The 22,222-nt window shown below is 55.1% G+C and overlaps 1 protein-coding gene across 1 annotated transcript in view; it reads left to right on the top strand.

Moving 5' to 3' along the window:
* Nucleotides 1–22,179, top strand: part of Akt2 (v-akt murine thymoma viral oncogene homolog 2) — a 33,994-nt gene extending 11,815 nt beyond the window's left edge. Inside the window, exons 2-14 of the mRNA XM_013032715.1 lie at nucleotides 1,881–2,010; nucleotides 4,616–4,744; nucleotides 5,842–5,953; nucleotides 16,663–16,816; nucleotides 16,959–17,090; nucleotides 17,404–17,469; nucleotides 17,927–17,995; nucleotides 18,348–18,470; nucleotides 19,371–19,499; nucleotides 19,606–19,820; nucleotides 20,316–20,403; nucleotides 20,506–20,608; nucleotides 21,203–22,179. Coding sequence (XP_012888169.1) covers nucleotides 1,965–2,010; nucleotides 4,616–4,744; nucleotides 5,842–5,953; nucleotides 16,663–16,816; nucleotides 16,959–17,090; nucleotides 17,404–17,469; nucleotides 17,927–17,995; nucleotides 18,348–18,470; nucleotides 19,371–19,499; nucleotides 19,606–19,820; nucleotides 20,316–20,403; nucleotides 20,506–20,608; nucleotides 21,203–21,282 — 1,446 coding nt within the window. The 5' untranslated portion in view covers nucleotides 1,881–1,964 and the 3' untranslated portion in view covers nucleotides 21,283–22,179. The remainder of the gene's footprint in view (nucleotides 1–1,880; nucleotides 2,011–4,615; nucleotides 4,745–5,841; nucleotides 5,954–16,662; nucleotides 16,817–16,958; nucleotides 17,091–17,403; nucleotides 17,470–17,926; nucleotides 17,996–18,347; nucleotides 18,471–19,370; nucleotides 19,500–19,605; nucleotides 19,821–20,315; nucleotides 20,404–20,505; nucleotides 20,609–21,202) is intronic.
* Nucleotides 22,180–22,222: the final 43 nt, after the last annotated feature.

The following is a 22,222-nucleotide window of genomic DNA, read 5'->3' as shown; positions in this document are numbered from 1 at the left end:
GTGTGTGTGTGTGTGTGTGTGTGTGTGTGTGTGTGTGTGTGTGTGTGTGTGTGTGTGTGTGTCTCAGGGTCTGGAATGGAGGCCCATTCAGGGAAGCTTGGTGGCATGACTGATGAGCAGCTGCAGCAGGCCTGGTCATTGCTCAGAGATGTTGCTCCAGATTGGCCGTCTGAAGGTGCATTGATTGGAGTGGCATGAGCCCCCTGAGGGGTTCACAGGCTCTGAGAGCCAGGGGTGTTATAGGGATGGCCAGTTGCCTAGGGGAGCCTAGAGAGGGATGAACAGGAGGTGTGGGACTCACTGTCCTGGTCAGACTTTCCATTTTGGAGCAGGTCTCAGCCCCATCAGGCCACCTCGAAGTGATGGATGGGATTGTGTGTGTTGTGCACACTGGCAGTCATAACTGAGATTTGAGCAGAAATGGGTGAGGTCAGACACAGCTTGAGTGTGGGGGTCTGGCGTAGTGGAGAAGCTCACAGGAAGCCCACCAGCATTGTGGGGACTGGGCCTGAGCCCAGTGGACAGGAGGCCGCAGGAGCAATGGGTTGTCCCAGACGGCCTTGAGCACTGAGCCCAAGAGTTGGGCTCTTTTGCCAGGAACTGTAGGGGGCAAAGGAGACGTAGAGCTGGGGAAGGTCAGGGCCAGGTTCGAGGGGCCCACTAGCTTCAGGGGTGGGGAACAGAGAAAGGGGTCCAGTGAGGAAGAGGCCAGGACCCTGCTAGTGGCCATGGGATGCACACATTGGAGGCTGACATGGATGGGACATTCACAGTCGAAGGCTGTGGTCCCAGCTGCAGAGTGGTGGCCGTGCCTGCTGTCCCAGCCCAGCGAGTCGGAGTCCAAATGTGATTCTCACCATCCTGTCTCTCCCCGTCATTGTCCATCTTGCCTTTCCTCCCACTTCCTCCTGCTCACCGCCCTCCCTTCTGCCGGCCTGGGCAGCCTGCCACCATCACATGCCAGGCAGGAGCATGTCCGGCCCCCCAGTCCCCTGGGGCACGGGAGAAAGCTGATGCCTATGGTGTCCCTAGAGTCAGCTGCCACTTCTCTGGGGGCTCCCGCAGCTCCTGACCTGCTGTCCGCAAATAACCCCAGGCTAGGAAAGGCAAAAGGCGCCTTGGGCTCCATGGCCCATGTCCTGGCCCCAGGCTCCAGGTAGGGGCCCAGCTGGCAGCTGCCTGGTGCCCTTCTCCCCTCCGCTCGGGAACCTGAGAAGCAACGGCCTTGGCGTCCGTCAGTCTGTCGGCTGCTGGCCCCTGAGGACAAGCACAGAGGTCTTGGGGAGAGGACAGGCCCTTTGCTCAAGCCCCCAGGCTGGCTTTTGGGGTCCATGCTCAGTGGCTTGGCTGTTAAGGGTCTTAGAGCTTCCGAGATTCAGGATCCATTGGTTGTTCATGGACTGGCCTGGGAGATAACTAAGGCTGGGGTGAGGTGGGGTGGCCCTAGTGGGCCTCAAAGGTCGTAGGTTGGTGGCTTCATGGTTTGAAAGGGAAGAGAGTGAGTCTACGCACATGCGTGCGTGCACACGTGGGGCGCGTGCCTGTATGGGGAGGGGAGGGTGAGATAGATGCCAGTAGCTTTGAGCACACCCACAGTGCCTGAGGCTGTCTGATTCATCCTGGGTTACCTCAGCGCTGGGGTATGGGGGTGACGCAGGGGGCGGGGCTGCTGCTACCTTGGTGCTGCCCAGCCAGGAGCAAGGGTGGAGGGCAGGGCCTGGGCCACAGAGAAGCGATTCCCCCCACATTGTGGTCTCTGGGGCCCTAAGAGAGAGCTCTGCCCTTCCCTCTCCCCCCAGCAAGACAGGCAGCCAGAGGGCCTCAGCTGAGGGAGGAGCTGGGGGTCCCTTCCCCTCTGACGCGCCCCTCTTGTCTTGCAGCCTCTACTCCATCCACAGCGCCTCCTGCATGTCCTGCTGCCCTGAGCTGTCCCAAGCTAGGTGACAGCGTGTCACGCTGCCACCATGAACGAGGTGTCTGTCATCAAAGAAGGCTGGCTGCACAAGCGTGGTAAGGGGCTGTCATTGCCCACCAGACTGCGTGTCCCCCCCCCTTGCACCATGCTCTCCTCTATACCCTAAGGGGCAGAGGGGCAGGGTGATGCAGCCTAAGGAACCGGCGTGGGCAGCCCCAGGCCATTTGCCACCTGCGTGCCACCTGCGTGCCACTCCCTGAATCTCTCAGTCATCCAGAACAGAGCTGTGGGTCTCCCCGCTCTGAGTCTCCAGACCTGCCGAGAGAGGGGTGACATGGCCAAGTGGCAATCATGGAGTGTCTTGAGTGTCCTGGGACATCACGGCACCTCCTGGAGGTGACACTGCAGAGGGCAGCAAGGACAGAAGTGAGTGAGCGGGCATGAAACATGAGGTGGAGAGAGCGCCATTATGAAAAGTCACAACTGAGAGCGAGGGGCTGGAGCCATGTGCTGCGGTGAGGTGCGCTGAGGTACCTGGGCAAGCTCAGAGCCTGGCAAGGGTGCCCAGAGAGGGCCGGCAAGGACAAAGGCTTGGAGGTAGGCATGTGCCTGCTGATTCTAGGAACAGTGTGGCTGGAGCAGTGTGAGGAGAGGCAAGGTGCAGGAAGCCAAGCAGAGCAGTGACTCGGAGCCAACAGTTTGGAGCCCTGCAGGCCATTGCTGGACCTTGGCTTCACAAAAGCCCAGGGTGCTGGGGGCCAGGCTGGACTCGATCCATATGTATTGGTGGGGAATATAAGGACCAGTGACTTCCTGGGCAGGAAAGTGCACAGATCTTGAGACCCCAAGTCTGCCTGTCCACCGGGCCAGCTGCTATGTGACACTGACAAGCAGATAAGGGAATGCTGGGAACCGGCCTTGTCCTGGGTCTGGGGAGCTATTGCACTATTCTGCAAATGTGTACTTGCAGGCAGCTCCTATGGGCTGGGCACTGCCTTACAGGCAGGCCCGCCCGGTATCACCTTGACATTGGGTCCTGATGGCGGAGTAGTGGCTTCCTGTATCCATGGTGAGGGCAGGCATCACAGAGTAAAGGCCTCTGGAGGTGGGAATGAGCTTGGCAGTGCACAGAGAGGGCACAGCTGGGGTGTCGTGAGGGGACCGGGTGGCAGCAGAGCAGAGGGTTGATGGGGGGACCAGACCTCCCCACGTAGAACAGCAGGAGAGCTGCTTCTTGCTGATATTCCTACACCTCAGTCTGGGCTCACACTAAGCCAGGGTTCTTTTTTTTTGGGTCCGGTCTTGGGCCTGAACTCTGGGCCTGGGCGCTGTCCCTCAGCTCTTCAGATCAAGGCTAGCGCTCTAGCCACAGTGCCACTTCCGGCTTTTTTCTTTTTTGCTTATGTGGTACTGAGGAATCGAACCCAGGGCCTCGAGCATGCAAGGCAAGCGCTCTACCACTGAGCCACCTTCCCAGCCTGAGCCAGGGTTCTAAGCTGGCCTCGGCCACTTGCCCTCAGCATGATGGCGATCTGTGCAGTGGGTTAGCAGCCTGGCCTCCTGACCTGCTCAGCACCAGGAGGGCAGGATTCCCGCATGGCTGGAGCACCCCAGGGTCTTCTCAGGAAATGTGAATGAGTCCTTTAGTGACTGAGGTTGTGTGGTGCGAATAGCTTTGGGGTCCAAAAGGTGCTGTGGCTCCTGTGCCTCAACTGTGGGCTGTGGGGCAGAAGGACTGGAGGCTGTTGGAGAACTGCTGAGGGCGGGGCACGGCTCCAGCTGAGACCCAGCAGTGGCAAGGGGGGGGCCTGGCCTCTCCTACAGCATCACTGCCTCCAGACCACAAGCCTAGCCCTGCTGCTGAAATGACCCAGCCTGGACACCCCTGTCCTGGCCTTTCCCTGCCTCCCTCCCTCCCCCTTCCCTTCCTCTTCTTCCTGCTTCCCTCTCTACTTCCCTCCCTCCCAGGCTTCCTTGATGCTGTAGCTGGCAGAGGTAGTCTGAACAAGTGGGCCATGCTGCTCTTGGCACCTGTGCCAACCACCCTGCTACTACTGGTAGAAATAATTTCTGCCCTGGTTTATTGAATTCTCACCCTGTGCCAGGCCCTGAGCTCCTGAGGAGCCCCCTGAGAAATGGGTCCTTGTGATATGCCTCTGTGTGTGTATGTGTGTGCGTGTGTGTGCGTGTACCTGTGTGTGTGTGTCTATGTGTGTCTGTGTGAGAGACAGTGAGCAGGTGCTTGGATATTCACAAGCAGGACAAAGGGAAGGGATCTTGGGGTGGTTGGAGGGTGGGACAGCACCTGTGCCCCAGCTGGCACAGTAGTTTGGTATTTGCCCTGCCCACACAGCTGTGGGTGAATCCCAGCCCATGGGACTCAGCCTTACAGGGCCACTGGGCCACATGCATTTGGAGGCCTGGGCCTCCCCTGGCCAGTGCTGAGCTGCCCTGGCCAGGATAGCTTGCTGCTTGCCACATGCTGAGGCAGCTGGTGCCCTGGGGCACTGCCACGGTGCCTTCCTGCCAGGCTTGGCCTGTGGATCACTCGATCAGTTCAGTGCCCCCACCTGCGTCAGCAGGGGCCACCTTAAGGGCTTCCCTGGAGTGGCCCTCATAGCCCCTCCCGCCCGGCACCCCATGAGTCACCATCACAGGAGCTGCCAGTAGGTGACCTCCTCCCCTCCTGCCTTGTTTCAGGTGAATACATCAAGACTTGGAGGCCCAGGTACTTTCTGCTGAAGAGCGATGGCTCCTTCATTGGGTATAAGGAGAGACCCGAGGCTCCTGACCAGACCCTTCCTCCCTTAAACAACTTCTCCGTTGCAGGTATGTATCGGAACACGCAGGTCAGAGTACTAAAGCCAGTGCAGGGCCGGCAGGTCTTGGGGACATGTGGGTGGGTCCTTGACCTGGAGCCCGTCTTGGGCCTTCTGCCCCTGCTGTCAGCCCTGCAGGGCTGAGCTGCTAGGTGGAGAGCAAGAAGCAGAGTAAAGCCAGGGTTCTTGTGCCCACCCAGCCCAGCCTCCACGACCCCCTCTGTCCTCTTCCACTCCAGTTCTGGCTGCTGTCTTCTCCCTCTGCCTCTAACCTAACAGGATGGCAGCTTTCACTCAGCTGATCACAGGGCCAGCTATTGACAGCCAGACCAGCTTTACAGACCCACAGCTCTTGATGGAGCCTGACAGGGCTGCTCCAGCCCCTGCCGCCTCCTTCCCTGCTCCCCAGAACCTGGGTGCCTGCCCTTGCCCCACACACTTCTGCACAAAGCCTTTCCTGGCAGTGTTCCCCATGTGCCCATGGCCACATCCCCGGCAGCTTCTTGAACAACTTTCCCTGGAAAGGAAGGGGTCTCTGGCTGCCTCATGCTCATGATGTCCCAAACTGACCCAGCAGCCTCCCATCTCCATGGTGGGGATTGCCCTGTTGCACCAGAGACCACCTTCAGGGCCTAGGCCTGGCCCTCTAGCCTGCTGCCTGTCCTTCCCTGGCCCTGTCTACCCTGTCCTTTGAACTCAGATCTGCTCAGACCGCCTCTCAGTCTCTAGTCCCCTCCTCTGTCTCTTTCTGACCCCATCCCTTCCATGGCTCCCTGATAACCTGAGGACTCTCCAGGATTGGCTCTGTTTTCCCTCTGATAGCGGGCTTCTGGGTGACATGGCCTCCTTTCTTGGAGCTACACTCCTTGATGCCCCAGGCTCTGTCAGATGCCTCCTCTGGCTTTCCCTAACCCTGCCCTCCTGGCTGAGTTGTTATTGCTCTTTTGGGCACCTCCCACACACTGTGTCTCTGAGGACAAGGGCAGGGCTTTTGTCACTAAAGGGCCCCTGGCACCATTTGGCTTGGAGCTGGGCACACAGGAGGTAGCTTGGGGACGGTGGTCCTGCCAGAGCTACATTCTTACTCTTCCCTCATCCTTCATGCAGAATGCCAGCTGATGAAGACTGAGAGGCCACGGCCCAACACCTTCGTCATCCGCTGCCTGCAGTGGACCACGGTCATTGAGAGGACCTTCCATGTGGACTCCCCTGATGAGAGGTGAGGGGCTCTGTGCAGCTTCCCTTTGAAGGCTTGGGGGGGGTGGAGGGGGGGCCGCACGGAGGAAAGGAGATGGATGGTCAGATTTCCACGGTCCTCACATAAGTTGTTTGTCTCCAGCCCTTGTGGTGTGGAGTTACAGGCAGAGCTGGTTTGGCCATGATCTCTTCAAAGGGTCTGCAGGTCCCATGAGCCTCTGTTTGGTTCTAAGTAGTGAACCAGAATCAACTATAACGATCCACTTAATAGCGAGAGCTGGTTATTGAGACTGATCTGTCCTCAAGTCAAACTGGCCAGGCTGTGTCTCAGGGGCGGCCTTAGACTGTGTGGGACCCGGCGCCATGCCCAGACACACTTCGTGGGAGGGATGTTTGGCAGAAGCCTCATTCATCCATAGAGCTCTTCCCCTCCCTGCATCCTCCAAGAGGAAGTCCTTTTTGCTTTTTAATTGTTTTGGGGAGGATCTTCCATCTATTCACAGACTGTCTGGAGCATGATCCTCCTATTTAAGCTTTTTATAGCTGAGATGACAGGTGCATACCACTGTGTCCAACTGGTTGATTTAGATGAGATCTCAGTAACTTTTTGCACAAGCTAGCTCCAAACCATGATCTTCTTGTCTCTGCTTCCTGAGTAGCTGAGATTATAGGTCTGAGCTACTGCTTCCAGCCCCTTTTGTTTGGCAGTCCTAGGCCCTGAACTCAGGGCCTGGGTGCTGTCTCTGGGCCTCTTTGTGTTCAAGGATAGTGCTCTACCACTTGAGCTACAGTGCAACTTCTGGCTTTTTTTCCAGCCCTAGGGCTTAAACTCAGGGCCTGGGCACTGCCCCTGAGCTTCTTTTGCTCATGGCTAGTACTCTACCACTTGAGCCACAACTCCACTTCCGACTTTCTGTGTATATGGTACTGAGGAATTGAACCCAGGGCTTTATGCATGCTAGGCAAGCACTCTACCACTAAGCCACATTCCCAGCCCATCTTCTGCCTTTTTGTGAATAGTTTATTGGAGATAAGACTCATAGACTTTTCCTGTCCTGGCTAGCTTCAAATTGAAATCCTCAGATCTCAGCTTCCTGAGTAGATAGGATGACAGGCCACTAGCATCTGGCTTCAGCCCATTTCTCTCTCTCTCTCTCTCTCTCTTTCTTTTTTTTTTTTTTTTTTGAACTCTGGGCTTGGGCACTGTCCATGCGCTCTTCAGCTCAAGGCAGGTGCTCTACCACTTGAACCACAGTGCCACTTCCGGTCTTCTAGTGGCTTATTGGAGATAAGAGTCTCACGGACTTTCCTGCCCTGGCTGGCTTTGAACCGCAATCCTCAGATCTTAGCCTCCTGAGTAGCTAGGATTACAGGCGTGAGCCACCAGTGCCTGGCTCTTTTCTTTTTTGTTGGTCATGGGTCTTGAACTCTGGGCCTGGGCACTGTCCCTCAGCTCTTCAGCTCAAGGCAAGTGCTCTACCACTTGAGCCATAGTGCCACTTCCGGCTTTTTTGGTGCTTAATTGGAGATAAGAGTCTCACAGACTTTCCTGTTTGGGCTAGCTTTGAACTATGATCCTCAGATCTCAGCCTCATGAGTAGCTAGGATTACAGGTATAAGCCACTGGCACCTGGCTTTCAGCCTGTTTATTGGTGATTTGAACTCAGCCTTGCACTTGCTAGAAAGGAAGCTGACCCAGCAGCCTCTCGTCTCCGTGGAGGGGATTGCCATGTTGCACCAGAGACCACCTGAGGTATGCTTGTATTTGTGTGTGTGTGTAAATTTTAGTAGCTAGATTTTAGCTACTAGTTTAGTAACTAGTTTTCCTAGTTTTTTAAAAAAAACATTTATTATTAAAGAGCTAATCGTTCATCATTAAAATAAAGTCTTAGTGAAATGCCATGTGCTGCTACCATTTCCCTTGAATGCAGGCTGGTCTGTGTGGTGAACTCTTTCTTAGGTGTGGCATTGCTGGGGTCACAGGAATGCACATTGGATTTTAAGAGCCTTATGTCTCCAAACACTTGGATTTTTACCTATTTGAGCAATAGCAGTGCTGGCTCTGCAGGCCCTCCCTTTCTGTGTGGATGAGCCACGAGTTTCCTTTTCTGAACTGTCTGTTCCTATAGCTTATTTCTGTTTGGTATTGAACTTTTTCTAGTTCTTACCTAAAAGTTCTCTGTGCATGAGGGTACTAAGTCTTTTGTGGCAGGTGGCAAATGTGTCTGTTCTCTATCCTTTCAGACATTGCTTCAAAGAACACTTTTTTTTTTTTTGTCGGTTGTGGGGCTTGAATACTAGGGCCTGGGTGCTGGCTGCCCTTGAGCTTTTGTGCTTAAGGCTAGCGCTCTACCACTTTGAGCCACACTTCTACTTCTGGTTTCCTGGTGGTTAATTGGAGATAAGAGTCTCATGGACTTTATTGCTTGGACTGGCTTCCAACCACAAGCCTCAGATCTCAGCTTTCTGAGTAGCTAGGATTAAAGGCATGAGCCACCAGTGCCTGGCTGTAAAACACTCTTGTAGGGCCTTAGCTGTGCCCAGGCAGAGCCCTAATAGGACCATTCAAGTGACGGTGGTGCCCTGGAGGAACTGTCCTGTCTGCCATCCTTTCTATGCCACCTGTGTGTTGCCTTTTGAGCATTTGAAGTATGGCAACAGGGGACTGGGATTTTGATTTTATTTATTGCCAGTTGACTCTGTAGCCAGTGTGGTCAGTAGCTACACTGTAGTTCTTGAGCCTGCACAAAACAGAATCATAAGAGGCTACCACAGTGTCTACTATAATTGTTGTTGCATATCTCCCCAAGGTTAAAAATAGTCTCACCCACTGAGGGGAACAGATTTAACATCTCAGGCCAGCTGAGGTGTTAACCCGTTGAAAATGAAGGGACCAAAGCACTGGGCTGCCAGTAAAAGCAACATCTGCATGAACAGATGCCTAGCCCTGGGGATTTATTATTTACTTATCTATAGTATTTATATAGCCTGGGGATTTATTACTTATTGGGCTGGTTTTGCAGGACAGATGGGAGTTGGTCCTGGAGTTAGGCAGGAAGAAGGAAAAAGAGGGAAGGAAGCCAGGCACTGATGGTTCACACCTGTAATTCTAGCTGCTCAGGAGGCTGAGATCTCAGGATCATGGTTTAAAGCCAGCTCTGGCAGGAAAGTTCATGAGACTCTTTAATCACCAGAAAACCAAAAGTGGAGCTGTGGCTCAAAGTGGTAGAATGTTAGCCTTGAACAAAGGAGCTCAGGGATAGTGCCCAGGCCCCGAGTTCAAGTTCCACAACTGACAAAAAAAGAAAAAAATGGCCAGAAAAGAGAACTGACCAGCATCAGCAGAGGCCTGGCGGGGATGCAATTTCTGTGTCCCCAGAAGACAAAGGGGCAGGCATGTTGGGGGAGAGGAAGCGGAGGCGTTTGAAGCTGGCCTTGGCCCTCAGATGAGATCCTTGCAGGGCTTGGCAGACATGGGGTTGTTAGAGATTCAGGAGATGACAAACAGGAAGCAATTGAGCGGTACCTGGCACACAGTGTGGGAGCGGGGCAGGGAGTGGGCCAGAGAGATGACCTAGCTTCCAGTTTTGCAAGGCAACTTGCCCTTCATTGTGGGGAGAATGCTGTTGCTAAGACTTGAGGGATTGGGGAGCCCCCCTTCCTTCCTCTTTTGTTCAGCCCCTCTGCTGTCACTGGAGAGAAAACTGCCTGGACTGCTGAGAGATCAAAGCCCAGATTCCTGCCCTTAGCCTGGGGGAGGCAGGAGCCAGGAAACACAGCAAGGGGAGCTTCCATCAGCTCTGCCCAGGGCTGGCTCATGCCGTCCTGTGGTCCTGCCTCGCCTAGGTCCAGGGCTGCTATCTGCTCAGCCCATTAAACATGGGGAACAGGCAGGCAGAAGGTGCCCTGGTGGCTGGATGCTGCCCAACACTGTGGCACCCTTGGTGCTGGGGTGCTGGTTGCTTCTTGGACCTTCCACCAGGTAGTGAGACCCCCCACCCCCAACTCCTGTCTCCACCCCACTGCCAGCTTGTGTCCCATTTAGATAAATGGTGCGAAGTATGAACAAGGCCCCTGGGCCTGCATGTATTGCTGCCCTTCGCCTCATATACGCTTTCACATGGAACTCTTGCTGCAGTTTTTCTTTTTTTTTTTTGGTCAGTCATGGGGCTTGAACTCTGAGCCTGGGCTCTGTCCCCCAGCTCTTCAGCTCAAGGTGAGTGCTATACCACTTGAGCCACAGTGCCACTACTGGTTTTTCTGGTGGTTAATTGGAGATAAGAGTCTCACTGCAGGGTCTGGCTTTGAAGTGAGATCCTCAGATCTCAGCCTCCTGCGTAGCTAGGATTACAGGCGTGAGCCACCAGGGCCCCTCTCAGTTTTTCTTCTTGATGCCAAGCCTTGAACTTGGGCACACATTTTATGACAGCACTCCTAGTGTTTGTCCCTGTGAGGTCATGATGTCATTACCACGCTGGAGACAGTGATGTAGGCGCAGCCACATCCCTGTTGAAAATGTCTGAAGCTGAAATGCTCAAAAAGCTATAACCTTGAGTGTCTGCAGGGTGCTCAAGGAGTTTGAATTTCTAGTTAGAAATCCTCGAACAACTGCAAATCTGAAAAACTCCCAGGATGAGAAACACTTCAGATCCCGAGCATTTATATAAGGTGCTTAGCCTATTACATACATACATACTTTACTAATATTTGAAGTCCATGCCACTGCCTGAATTTCTCTGTTCTCTTCAAAATATTCTTTTTCTTTTTTTTTTGCTGGTCCTGGGGCTTGAACTCTGGGCATGGACTCTGTCCCAGAGCTACTTTTTTTGCTCAAGGCTAGCATTCATGGACTTTCCTGCCTGGGCTTTGAATTGTGATCTTCAGATCTCAGCTTCCTGAGTAACTAGGATTACAGGCCTGAACCACTGGTCCCTAGCCGAAATCTTCTTTAACCAGGATTTATTCAAGGTACCTCTAACCTGTTTGCTTCAGTGTTTTGCCTGTTTTTCCTCCAAAGACATTGCTATTCTTGGTCATCCAGTCTGTCATCTTGTAGAATGTTCTGGATGTGACTCTTCTATTGTTTCCTCCATTTCCTAGGGAGTCATGTCTATAGCAGAGGAGGCAGCCTTCAGCCCTATCTCTCCACTTGACAGATAAAGTTGTGTTGGAATGGGACCAGTCCATTTGCATGTGCATTGTCTGTGGCACTTTTGTCCTGCGGTGACAGATTTTATAGTAGCCGTGAAGGACACATTGTGGCCACAACGCCTGAAAATCGGCTCTCCTACTCTTTATGGAAAGTCTTGGCAGCGTCTGTTGGTGTCACCTTTCTGATGTAATCCCTGGGGCTTAGAACTCTAGAGTGGGGTAGGGCAGGGTGGAGTAGGGAGGGGGGGTTCAGTGGTAGAGCACTTGCCTAGAGTGTGCAAGGGCCTGGGTTAATCCCTCAAACTGTGGGGAAAAAGAACAAGAATTGTGAATGGCTTTTAGTCCCACTTGGTGTAAAGTTGAGCGTCTGCCATGCTCCTGCCACAGTCCTGTTACCTGCCCCATGCCACTGGTGCCTTCACTCAGCCTCACGCATCTTCTCTCCCTTAAATCTGCCAAGCACACCCATGCTTGTGCCTCAGGGCCTTAGCACTGGCTGACCCCTGTTCCCTGGGATCTCATCAGATGCTGTCTTCTCACCTCTTCCCCTTACTCGGCTTTATTTTTCTTTATAGTGACTGTTCACCAAGTCTGGCATTTTATATTTGCTTATTTGTGCCTGGTACATGAATGGGTGTTCAGTACTCAGTTCTCTTTTAGATGAATGAAAATAGTTAAATCTTCTGTGAGCAAGATTGTACAGCCAGGGCCATCTGTGTTCCCAGCCATAAGTGTGCTTCCCAGCTGGAGGAGGTCCCCCGGGGTCACATTTAGATTCTTAAACATGCTAAGCACACATGCCACTGAACTATGTCCTGGAGAGAGAGAGAGAGAGAGTGTTTGTGTGTGTGTGTGCTTGAACTCAGGGCCTGGGCATTGTCTCTGAGCTTTTTCACTAAAGATGAGCACTCTACCACTTGAGTCACAACTCCCCTTCCAGCTTTTTGGTGGTTCATTGAAGATAAGTTTCACAGACTTTCCTGTCCAGTCTAACTTTGAACCAAGATCCTGAGATCTCAGCTTTCTGAGTAATGAGGATTACAGGTGTGAGCCACAGTGCCCAGCTTGTGTGTGTGTCTGTGTGTGTCTGTGTGATGGGGCTTGAACTCTGGGCTTGGGCGCTGTCCTTGTGCTCTTTAGCTCAAGGTGAGCACTCTACCACCTGAGCCACAGCGTCACTTCCTGTTTTTTTTTTTTTTGGGGTCCGGTCGTGAGGCCTGAACTCTGGGCCTGGGCACTGTCCCTCAGCTCTTCAGCTCAAGGCTAGCGCTCTACCTCTTGAGCCACAACATCACTTCCTTTTTTCTTTTTGCTTATGTGGTGCTGAGGAATCGAACCCAGGGCCTCAGGCTAGCACTCTACTGCTTGAGCCACAGCACCACTTCTGGTTTTCTAGTGGTTTATTGGAGATAAGAGTCTCACAGAGTTTCTTGCCAGGGCTGGCTTTGAACCATGATCCTCAGATCTCAGCCTCCTGAGTAGCTAGGATTACAGGTGTGAGTCACGAGCGCCCGGCTTAGGACCATATTCTTCGATCTCTAAAGTCCAGGTGAGGTGATATGCCCTGGGACCCACCATGAGCCGTAGAGCTTGGGTTGGGACACCCAAGTGCCAGGTCTGCACCACACTGCTGGGGGTTCTGGCCATGTCCTATACCTCCTGTCTAGGTGGAAATAACTCCTGCATTGAAATAGAGGCAAAGTGTCCACCTCACCCGTTGCTGTGCCCTTAATGCTTGCATATACACAGCAGGGACCTGGCACCTTCCATGCCATCCTTTGTCACTGCTTTGTAGTGGCAGGCCCTGTGGCAGGCATAAGGGTCATTTCCTGTAGGACACTGGTTCTCAGTTGGTATGGCTTTGCCTCACAGAAGACGCTTGCTGCTGGGCGAGAAGGGGCCCGGCGGCTGTGGCACAGGCTGGCTTTGCCACAGGCGGCATTTCATCAGTTTTGCCAAAATGTCCTCAGATTGAAAGCCAGTTTACAGGGTGGTGAGTGGCCAGTGAAGGGTTTGAGCAGGTCTTCCTCAAGACCTGGGCTAGAGGCTGATGGCAGAGGCTCCTGGGGTATGAGCTACCCACTCGGGAGCACAAGCTCTGCTCCCCATGGAACCCCAGTCAGCTAGGGGGCGAGGGAGAGCTCAGCGAGCACAGCGATGGAGCCCGGCTGAGTTTGAGCTGTTTTCTATGCGAGCATTCTAGTTTTGCTAAGTACCTACTCTGTCCATCCCAACAGGGCAGTGGGGGTCCCCGTCCTCCCTGGCAGGGCAAGGCTAGGCCGTGAGCAGATGGGTCAGTAAGGTGACGTGGGAGCAGAGTGAGCCTCAGACCTGTGGCCTGTCCACTCCCTTGGGAAGCAGGAGTGAGGGGCATCCAACCTGGAAGGCCTGTGGGAGGAACAGCAGGTGGGTTTGACCCTCACAGAGTCCCAGACTTGAGGAGGTGTCAGACTCAAGGATTCATCTAGGCCCCACAGCCCCTATGTGGCAGAGCCCAGAGGCTCTTTTTTACAGACAAGTAAACTGAACTTTGGGAGGCCTAGAGCCATGCGGTGGCTTCTGAAGGGGGTCCAGGCTGCCCCCTGAGAGCCAGCTGGGTGGAAATAAAATGTCTTCAAGCCAGGCACCGGTGGTTCATACCTGTAAATCCTAGCTACTCAGAATGCTGAGATCTGGGGATCACGGTTCAAAGCCAGCCTGGGCAGGAAAGTCCTTGAGACTTATTGCCAATAAACCACCGGAAAACCAGAAATGGAGCTGTGGCTCAAAGTGGTAGAGCACCAACCTTGAGCAAGAGCTCAGGGACAGCTTCCAGGCTCTGAGTTCAAGCCCCACAACCACCCACAGCACCAACAAAAAAAATGTCCTCAAGCATTTTTTTTTTTTTTTTTTTGGTCATGGGGACTTGAACTCTGGGCCTGGGCACTGTCCCTCAGCTCTTCAGCTCAAGGCTAGCGCTCTACCTCTTGAGCCACAACATCACTTCCGGCTTTTTTCTTTTTGCTTATGTGGTGCTGAGGAATCGAACCCAGGGCCTCAGGCATGCAAGGCAAGCACTCTACCACTGAGCCACCTTCCCAGCCCCACTTCCTGTTTTCTAGTGGTTTATTGGAGATAAGAGTCTCACGGACTTTCCTGCCTGGGCTGGCTTTGAACTGTGATCCTCAAATCTCAGCCTCCTGAGTAGCTAGGATTACAGGCGTGAGCCACCCGGTGCCCAGCATTTTTTTTTTTTTAATTGTCAAGGTGGTATACAGAGGAGTTGCAGTTACATAAGTAAGGTAATAAGTCTATTTCTTGTCAAACTTGTTGCCCCTTCCCTCATTCTTCTCCTACTTTCACTCTTATAAAGTGTTCTTGATGACCAGGGTGAGGCCAATGGAACTGGCCATTCACTGCCATGGCTTTCTGATCTTTGGCCAGGTGGGGGGGGGTCAGTACTTGCCCTGGGGACCAGTCTGGAGTTGGGGGATTGTTGGAGATAGTTAGGCTGCAGCTTTGGGTGGGAGCTCCCCTCTGCCCCAGACACTGTGTTGCAAGCCCTGGAGGAGTGTCCGGGACAGAGGCCCTTGCTTTTTCTCTGGAATTCTGAGTGCTGAAACCTTACAGCCTCAGTCCAGTTGGAACTGGATTGGTGGCTGGCAAGATGAGAGCACAATCACCCCCACCTCCTACATCCTGGTGGGTTCTCTGAGTTCTTATTGTGGCCGGCAGTTCCAGTAGGGATGGGGGGACAGGTCTGAGCCCCATCCAGTGTCTTCCGTGAAACCAGGGATTTCCCACTGGACTGCATGCTGCACCCTGGAGTGCTGGCTTGCTTCTGTCTTGCCTAGTTCCTAAAGGCAGGAGTAGGAAGGGGTGCTTGCTGCACTGCAGACCTACTGTGCACCCCCCAGCTGCTTCCCAGCTGTGTGGTGCTCTGCCACCCTTGGTCAGCAGGCTCCTGTGTGGCCTGATATTTTTCTGCGGGACCATCTCAGAATCTGTATGTGAATGAGACTCTTCTTAGATCTTCCTGTTAGGAGAGTTGTGATTTTTTTTTTCAACCACTTTACCCTCAAGGTCATCATTTCATAATTCCTAAGAAAACAGTGGTAGATAAAATAGACTGTTCATGGTCCATGTTACTATTCCACCCACCCTCCCTCCTTTCACTTTTTTGCTTTTTGGAAAACAGGAACATTAATACAGGGATGGGTTTAGGTCGTGAGTTATCCAAAGGGGACATGGGTTAAAGCCAATTGAGCAATGCTGGCTGCAGGCCACGGTGGGGAAGAGGCGGTGCCACTCAGGCAGAGCAGGCAGCTCTGCAGGGCCTCGCTGTGCAGAGGCCCTGGGCCTCACGGGTATGTCTGCCCACGTACCTGAGTACCCACTGGATCCTGGGGGCATACCACATTCAAAGCAGATGGAAATCCTTGCCCTCGTGGGCCAGCATAGCACAGTGGGTGAGGAATGAGGGTTGTAGGTAGTTTGCTGTTGTTCAGCCTGACATACATATGTATTTTTTGTCTCTGGTCATTTGACCTTGTTAGAACAGTTTGCTAGTGTCAGAAGAAAATTCTTTCCCAGCAACTTTTTTTGTGCTTGTCCTGGGGCTTGAACTCGGGGCCTGGCCACTGTCCCTGAGTGTCTTTTGCTCAAGGCTGGCATTCTACCACTTGAGCCACAGCACCACTTCTCGCTTCTTGGTAGTTTATTGGAGATCAGAATCTCACAGACTTTCCCACCTGTGCTGTCTTCGAACCAGGATTCTCAAATCTCAGCCTCGAGTAGCTAGGATGACAGGCATGAGCCACCAGTGCCTGGCTCCCAGCAACGTTGAAGTCATGAGTGTCAGAGCTAGCTTATGGTTCTCAAGCAGTCTCGCTGCTGCTGGGGCCACCATTTGTGGCCATCCTGGTGTCCTGGCGGGCTGTGCCTACACGCGAGTCCTCCAGCTGCTTTGGCTCTTGAATGGTTCCTTTAAAAAAAAAAAAATCCCCCTGTGCCAGTTCTGGGGCTTGAACTCAAGGCCTGGGTGCTGTTTCTTAGCTTTTTTGCTCAAGGCTGGTGCTCTACCACATGAGCCCCAGGCTCTACTTCTGACTTCTTGCTAGTTAATTGGAGATACAGTTCTCATGGACTTTACCTGCCCAGGCTGGCTTTGACCTGAGCTCCTCAGATCTCAGTCTCTTGAATAGCTGGGATTCCAGGCGTGAGCCACCAGTGCTTGGCTTGAATGCTTCCATTTATTCTTGGTTTTCCTTTGCTGAGCAGTGATAACTAGTAAACTTGAATTTGAGCTCAGGGGAGCACTGGCCTTCCCTCAGGCTCAGGATGGTGTCAGCATTTATGAGCACCAGCTGCCCCCGCTGACCCTTTCTGTTACCTGCTTCCAGGGGTCCTCAGGACGGACCTTTCTGGGAAAGAGGTGCTCAGCTCTATGCCCTCCCTGCACTGCCCCCACTGTGCAGCAGGGGCCTGTGCAGTGCCCATCGGGCCGCATCAGTTCTGTAGGCCCAAAGGGGCTCTGCAGTCTGCAAGCGCATTGCGGCGGGGCTGGGCTGAGTGGGGTCTCACCTCGTTGTTCCTACACAGGGAGGAGTGGATGCAGGCCATCCAGATGGTCGCCAACAGCCTCAAGCAGCGGGGCCCAGGTGAGGACTCGATGGACTACAAATGTGGCTCCCCCAGCGACTCATCCACACCAGAGGAGATGGATGTGGCAGTCAGCCGAGCCCGGGCCAAGGTGGTGAGTGCTGGCTTCCCAGGTTGTGGGTGCTGGAGAGGCAGGGGAGCCTGGGCCTGTAGCCACAGAGCTGAGGGTGGTGTTGGTCAGCACATCCTGCCAGCTGATTGTGGGGTGCTGATGCGCCTTGCTTTTTGCACCGCAGACCATGAATGACTTCGATTATCTCAAGCTCCTGGGCAAGGGCACCTTTGGTAAAGTCATCCTGGTGCGGGAGAAGGCCACCGGCCGCTACTATGCCATGAAGATCTTGCGGAAGGAGGTCATCATTGCCAAGGTGGGCACCCCTGGACCTCAGCCTGGGGCTGTCAGAGACCCGCTAATGCTCCCCACACTGCTATGTGCCCTAGTGGTGTGGCTCAAGTAGTAGAGCATCGGGCCCCGTGGTTCAGCCTCAGTATCACGACTAACAGAACTGCTCTACACTTCTGACTTTAAGACGGTGCCATGGGCACCGAGTCTGGCATCGCCCTGCTGAGGGCTCCCACAGCTTGCTTTGCTCCTGCTACCTGTGCAGCTCCTCCTTGCCTGAACTGCACCGTGTGGATAGGCGTGGCCCTGGGTCACTCACCTGGGCTCTGTGTCTGCAGGATGAAGTCGCCCACACAGTCACGGAGAGCCGGGTCCTCCAGAACACCAGGCACCCCTTCCTCACCGTGAGTGGCTCTCCCTTCCCAGGCATCAGGACCCCCTGGGTACGGGGGGCGGGGAGGAGCGGGGAGCAGCATCTCCATAGTGGGCAACTTCATGTGAGCAGGTGTGCCTTGCCCTGACTTTATACTGTCAGAAGCAGGTGCGGTCCAAGTGTTGCCCATCAGCCTGGCTCAAGAGGGCTCCTGAGCAGTTAGCTGACAGAGAGAGAGAGAGAGTGTGTGTGTGTCTGTCTGTCTGGATGGAGGAAGGTGGGGAGAGAAAGAGCACGGTTAGTGTATTTTGCCACTAAAGCAGAGGAGTGAATTGGTGGCAAAGCTCCGGGTGGTGAGAATGTCCCTTCTGCCCTGGCTGTGCCTGGTCCTGGGCTGAGCAGTCTAGTGCGGAATGGGCAGACCCATCCCTGGTTGGCATCCCTCCCTGTGCCCCTTCTTGCCCCAGCTGCCCTGCTCCCTCCCGCAGGCACTCAAGTACGCCTTCCAGACCCACGACCGCCTCTGCTTCGTGATGGAATATGCCAACGGAGGGGAGGTGAGCTGGCCACACCTGCGACGTGCCTTCCAGGGCATGTGCGACAGAGGGACACCTGGTGACGGCAGGGTGGGGGGATGCTTGCTCAGTGCCTCTTGCCTGCCTGCCTCAAGCACACAGCTCTGAGCTGGGACAGAACCAAATCCGGGTCCTGAGGCTTGTGGCGCTGGGCAGCTGGCAGTGCCAGGAAGCTGTGTTTGGGGCTCCAGAAACCAACTGCATCACTACATTATGAGCATCTGCTCACTTTGTCCCGTCCCCCCTCCACACTGATATCCCCATTCCTGCCTGGCCCCTGGTCCCTGTGGAGCAGGGCTGGGGTGCCTGGCTGAGCGCGCCTCTGCCCACACAGCTGTTCTTCCACCTGTCCCGGGAGCGTGTGTTCACGGAGGACCGCGCGCGCTTCTATGGCGCAGAGATCGTCTCAGCCCTGGAGTACCTGCACTCTCGGGACGTGGTGTACCGAGACATCAAGGTGAGCCCAGCCACCAGCACCAAAGGTGCCTGCTCGTTGGGTGCACCCTATACTCTCCCACACCGGCCCCAGCGCCCACTGCCAGAGAATGGCAGGATGCCAGGTAGCACACACCACCCAGCAGCACAAATAGAAATCCTAGACCCCGTGAGCGGAAGCTGAGCCCATGCGCTGCACATGTGAAGAGGGCTGAGGGGTAGCTTGGGGCAGGGGCAGGCATTTGGCTAGCATTGAATCCCTAGGTTCCACCCCGCTCTTAAGAAAAAGCCTATGAAGACAAAGAAGGTTCCAGCTACTTGTAGTGGGGCACATATGGGTCTCAGGTCCTTGACCTGATGGGGTTGCACAAACACAGACATCTCCTTTGTGGTCCACTGGTATGTTTCATAATTAAAAGAAAAATGTGGTTTGGGAATGTGGCTTAGTGGTAGAGTGCTTGCCTAGCATGGGTTCGATTCCTCAATACTACATACACAGAAAAAGGCAGAAATGGTGCTGTGGCTCAAGTGGTAAAGTGCTAGCCTTGAGCAAAAAAAAGCTCAGAGACAGTGCCCAGCCCTGAGTTCTAGCCTCTGAACTGGCCAAAAGAAAAAAAAACAATATGAGCAGTGCAGTGGCTCAAGCTTGTCATACTGCCTACCTGGGTGGCAGCAATGGGGAATCTGGATTTAAAGCCAGCTCAGACATTTCATCTCGGCCAGTGGCTGGGCGTGTAGCACACGCCTGTCATCCCAGTGAGTGACGCACAGAAGCACAGAAAGGGAAGCATCCAGGAAGAGGGACAGGGCCACGCCTGTGTGCTGTGGCCATCTTGGCTTCTGGAAATGGATACCCAGGAGCCTGTGATGTGGCACTTACCACCCCGGGCCCCAGCCCTGATAACCTGGACTTTTCCTGCAGCTGGAGAACCTCATGCTGGACAAAGATGGCCACATCAAGATCACTGACTTCGGCCTATGCAAAGAGGGCATCAGTGATGGTGCCACCATGAAAACCTTCTGCGGGACCCCGGAGTACCTGGCGCCCGAGGTGCCTGGGGCTGGGGGTACAGGAACACAGCTCAGGGCACAGGGACCGTGATGGGGCAGAGCCGCACCCCCGCCCCGCCCCCAGCTTCTCCCTGGCCTCTTGTCAGGTGCTGGAGGACAACGACTACGGCCGGGCGGTGGACTGGTGGGGGCTGGGCGTGGTCATGTACGAGATGATGTGCGGCCGCCTGCCCTTCTACAACCAGGACCACGAGCGCCTCTTCGAGCTCATCCTCATGGAGGAGATCCGCTTCCCACGCACGCTCGGCCCCGAGGCCAAGTCCTTGCTTGCCGGGCTGCTCAAGAAGGACCCCAAGCAGAGGTAAGGGCTGGTGTCCGTCCTGCCCAAGCCACCAGCTGCCACTGTCCCCTCAGCCACACCCAGTCATCTGCGCCAAGCGTGTGGCCCCACCGCTGCACCTGGACTCGGCAAACTCTGCCCTCAGCCTCTTCCCTGCACTGCCTTTTACTTATTTTATTTTGTGATACTGGGATTTGAACTCAGGGCCTTCTGCTTGCTAGGCAGGTGCTGTACCACCTGAGCCATGCCCCCCTGCCCCTGGACTACTGCTGTATTGTGACACTGAGTCTTGCTTAGGGTAGCTGAGTTGTCTGTGGTCAGGCCACATGCCAAGCCCGCCCTGACCCCTCCTTTTACCAAGCCTGGGCGCGGGCAGCTGGGAGGCTGCTCAGTGCTAGGTCAGAGCTCCCTGCCTCTGACCCCAAGCCTCGCCCAGTCCATGGCTGGGGCCCTGCAAGCCCAGCTCCTGGAGCCCGTGGCTCCCGGAGGCAGAAGCTCATGGCTGTCTCTGCCCAGGCTTGGTGGGGGGCCCAGCGATGCCAAGGAGGTCATGGAGCACAGGTTCTTCCTCACCATCAACTGGCAGGATGTGGTACAAAAGAAGGTGAGCGCCCCTTGCCTGCCCCCCCACAGGAACCCTACAAGGCCTTGCCTGTTCCTGGGGACCTGGGGTTCCTGAGTCTGGGGTGCTCTCCTCTCTCTGCAGCTCCTGCCACCCTTCAAACCTCAGGTCACCTCCGAGGTGGACACCAGGTACTTCGATGACGAGTTCACCGCGCAGTCCATCACCATCACACCCCCGGACCGCTGTGAGTGCCTTGGGCCCCGCACTGCTGCACCCAGCACATGCTGGCAGGCCCTGCGCTCTCTTTGCAAGGCCTGGTGCTATTGTTTTTCCTTGGTCTGGGGAGGGTCACAGGGAGCTGGTGGGGCTGGTAGGACTCACGTTGGCAGCCTTCCCATGCCCACCTAGGACTGGAGACAGAGTCCACGGGGGAGCTCAGGGCAGCCTGGAAGCCCAGGGATGGCCAGCGGAGGGTGGGGGTAAGTTAGGGACAGGCTGCAGGCCAGATACATTAGGGGCCTGGTATGGGAACTCCAGGGTTAATGGAGACCTTGTGCCTGGGAGCTAGGAAGGGGGACAGCATCAGGGCTGAAGGTCCCCAGGCTGTGGTAGCCTCTACCACAGTTCTGAGCTAGACCCAGGGGAGGGGACACCCAGGCAGGCCCAGGCCTTCTGACCTGCAGAACATCCCAGGGAACGGTACCTCATTCTGCAAGCTGGGCCTGCAGAGGGCCACAGCCTCCCCTGTCTGCCCAAGGGACTTCACCCCTCCTGGGAGGTGGGGGTACCCTGGGCCTCTGCAGGTCTGCTGTCTCCACCACACCCCTTCACCCCACAGATGACAGCCTGGGCTCACTGGAGCTGGACCAGCGGACGCACTTCCCCCAGTTCTCCTACTCAGCCAGCATCCGTGAGTGAGCGCCCGCACCTACACCTGCACGCGGGACATGCGGACACGTGCACGCCGCCTCCCTGTGGCCACCTCTGGATACGCGCACGCCACTGCCCGCCACCTGAGTGGCTTTTTAAAACAAACTTTATATTTTGCCTTTCTGGTTTGTATCCCCATCCTTCGCCCCCTCCCCTTCCACTTCCAGCTCCTCCTCAGTCTTCACCCAAACTCAGCAGTCTCCCCTTCGGGCCTGTCCCTCTCCTGCCCCCTGGGTGGGCTGTGGGGCAGTCAGGGCTCTCAGCACCGGCGGAGCGGACACCACGCAGGCAGCTGCCTGTACTGCTCTTCAATATGGAGGCCGCTTCTGGAGATCTGGTCACTCCAAGTAGACAGCCGCCTTCACGTCCTGTCCCCTGGCCTGGCAAGAGCAGTCTGCCCCATTGCGGGGAGAAAAGCAATAATGGCCGGGGACATTAAAGTGAGAGCTGGGGTGAGGGAGCCAAGGCTTCTTCACCACCATCCATCGGAGCAAGGTCCTGCCTCTTCCTAGGCTGCTCTTCTGACCCTGTGGGTGAGGCCAGAGGCCGGCCAGCCCAGCCTCAAGCCCCGTGCCTTACCTGGGCTTTCTTCCAGCTGCCCTTACATCCCACTGGACTCCTGGCCTGGCTGGGCGCCTGTGTGGTGGAGGGCACCTGGGCTGTTACACATCCCACAAGAGACAGTATTGGGCTTTGGACTCGGGTCAGGGGTGGAGGTGGAGGTCTCTGGTACGCATGGGGGTCAAGGCCTCTGAGAACGGAGGCCAGGGCACTGCACCCCTCCCCATCTCCAGGGCCCTGTGTTTGCAGCCTTAATATGAGCATGATTGAGTGTGTGTGTGCAACTTGGACTGTGTGGGCATCTGAGCTGCTGGGATGCACGTCTCTGTGTGTGTGTGTGTGTGTGTGTGTGTGTGTGTGTGTGTGT

Source organism: Dipodomys ordii, unplaced genomic scaffold, assembly GCF_000151885.1.
Source record: "Dipodomys ordii isolate 6190 unplaced genomic scaffold, Dord_2.0 Scaffold156, whole genome shotgun sequence".
In the NCBI taxonomy this organism is placed as follows: Eukaryota; Metazoa; Chordata; class Mammalia; order Rodentia; family Heteromyidae; genus Dipodomys; species Dipodomys ordii.
Note: the sequence above shows the minus strand (reverse complement) of the source record. Positions and strands in the feature narration are given on the sequence as shown.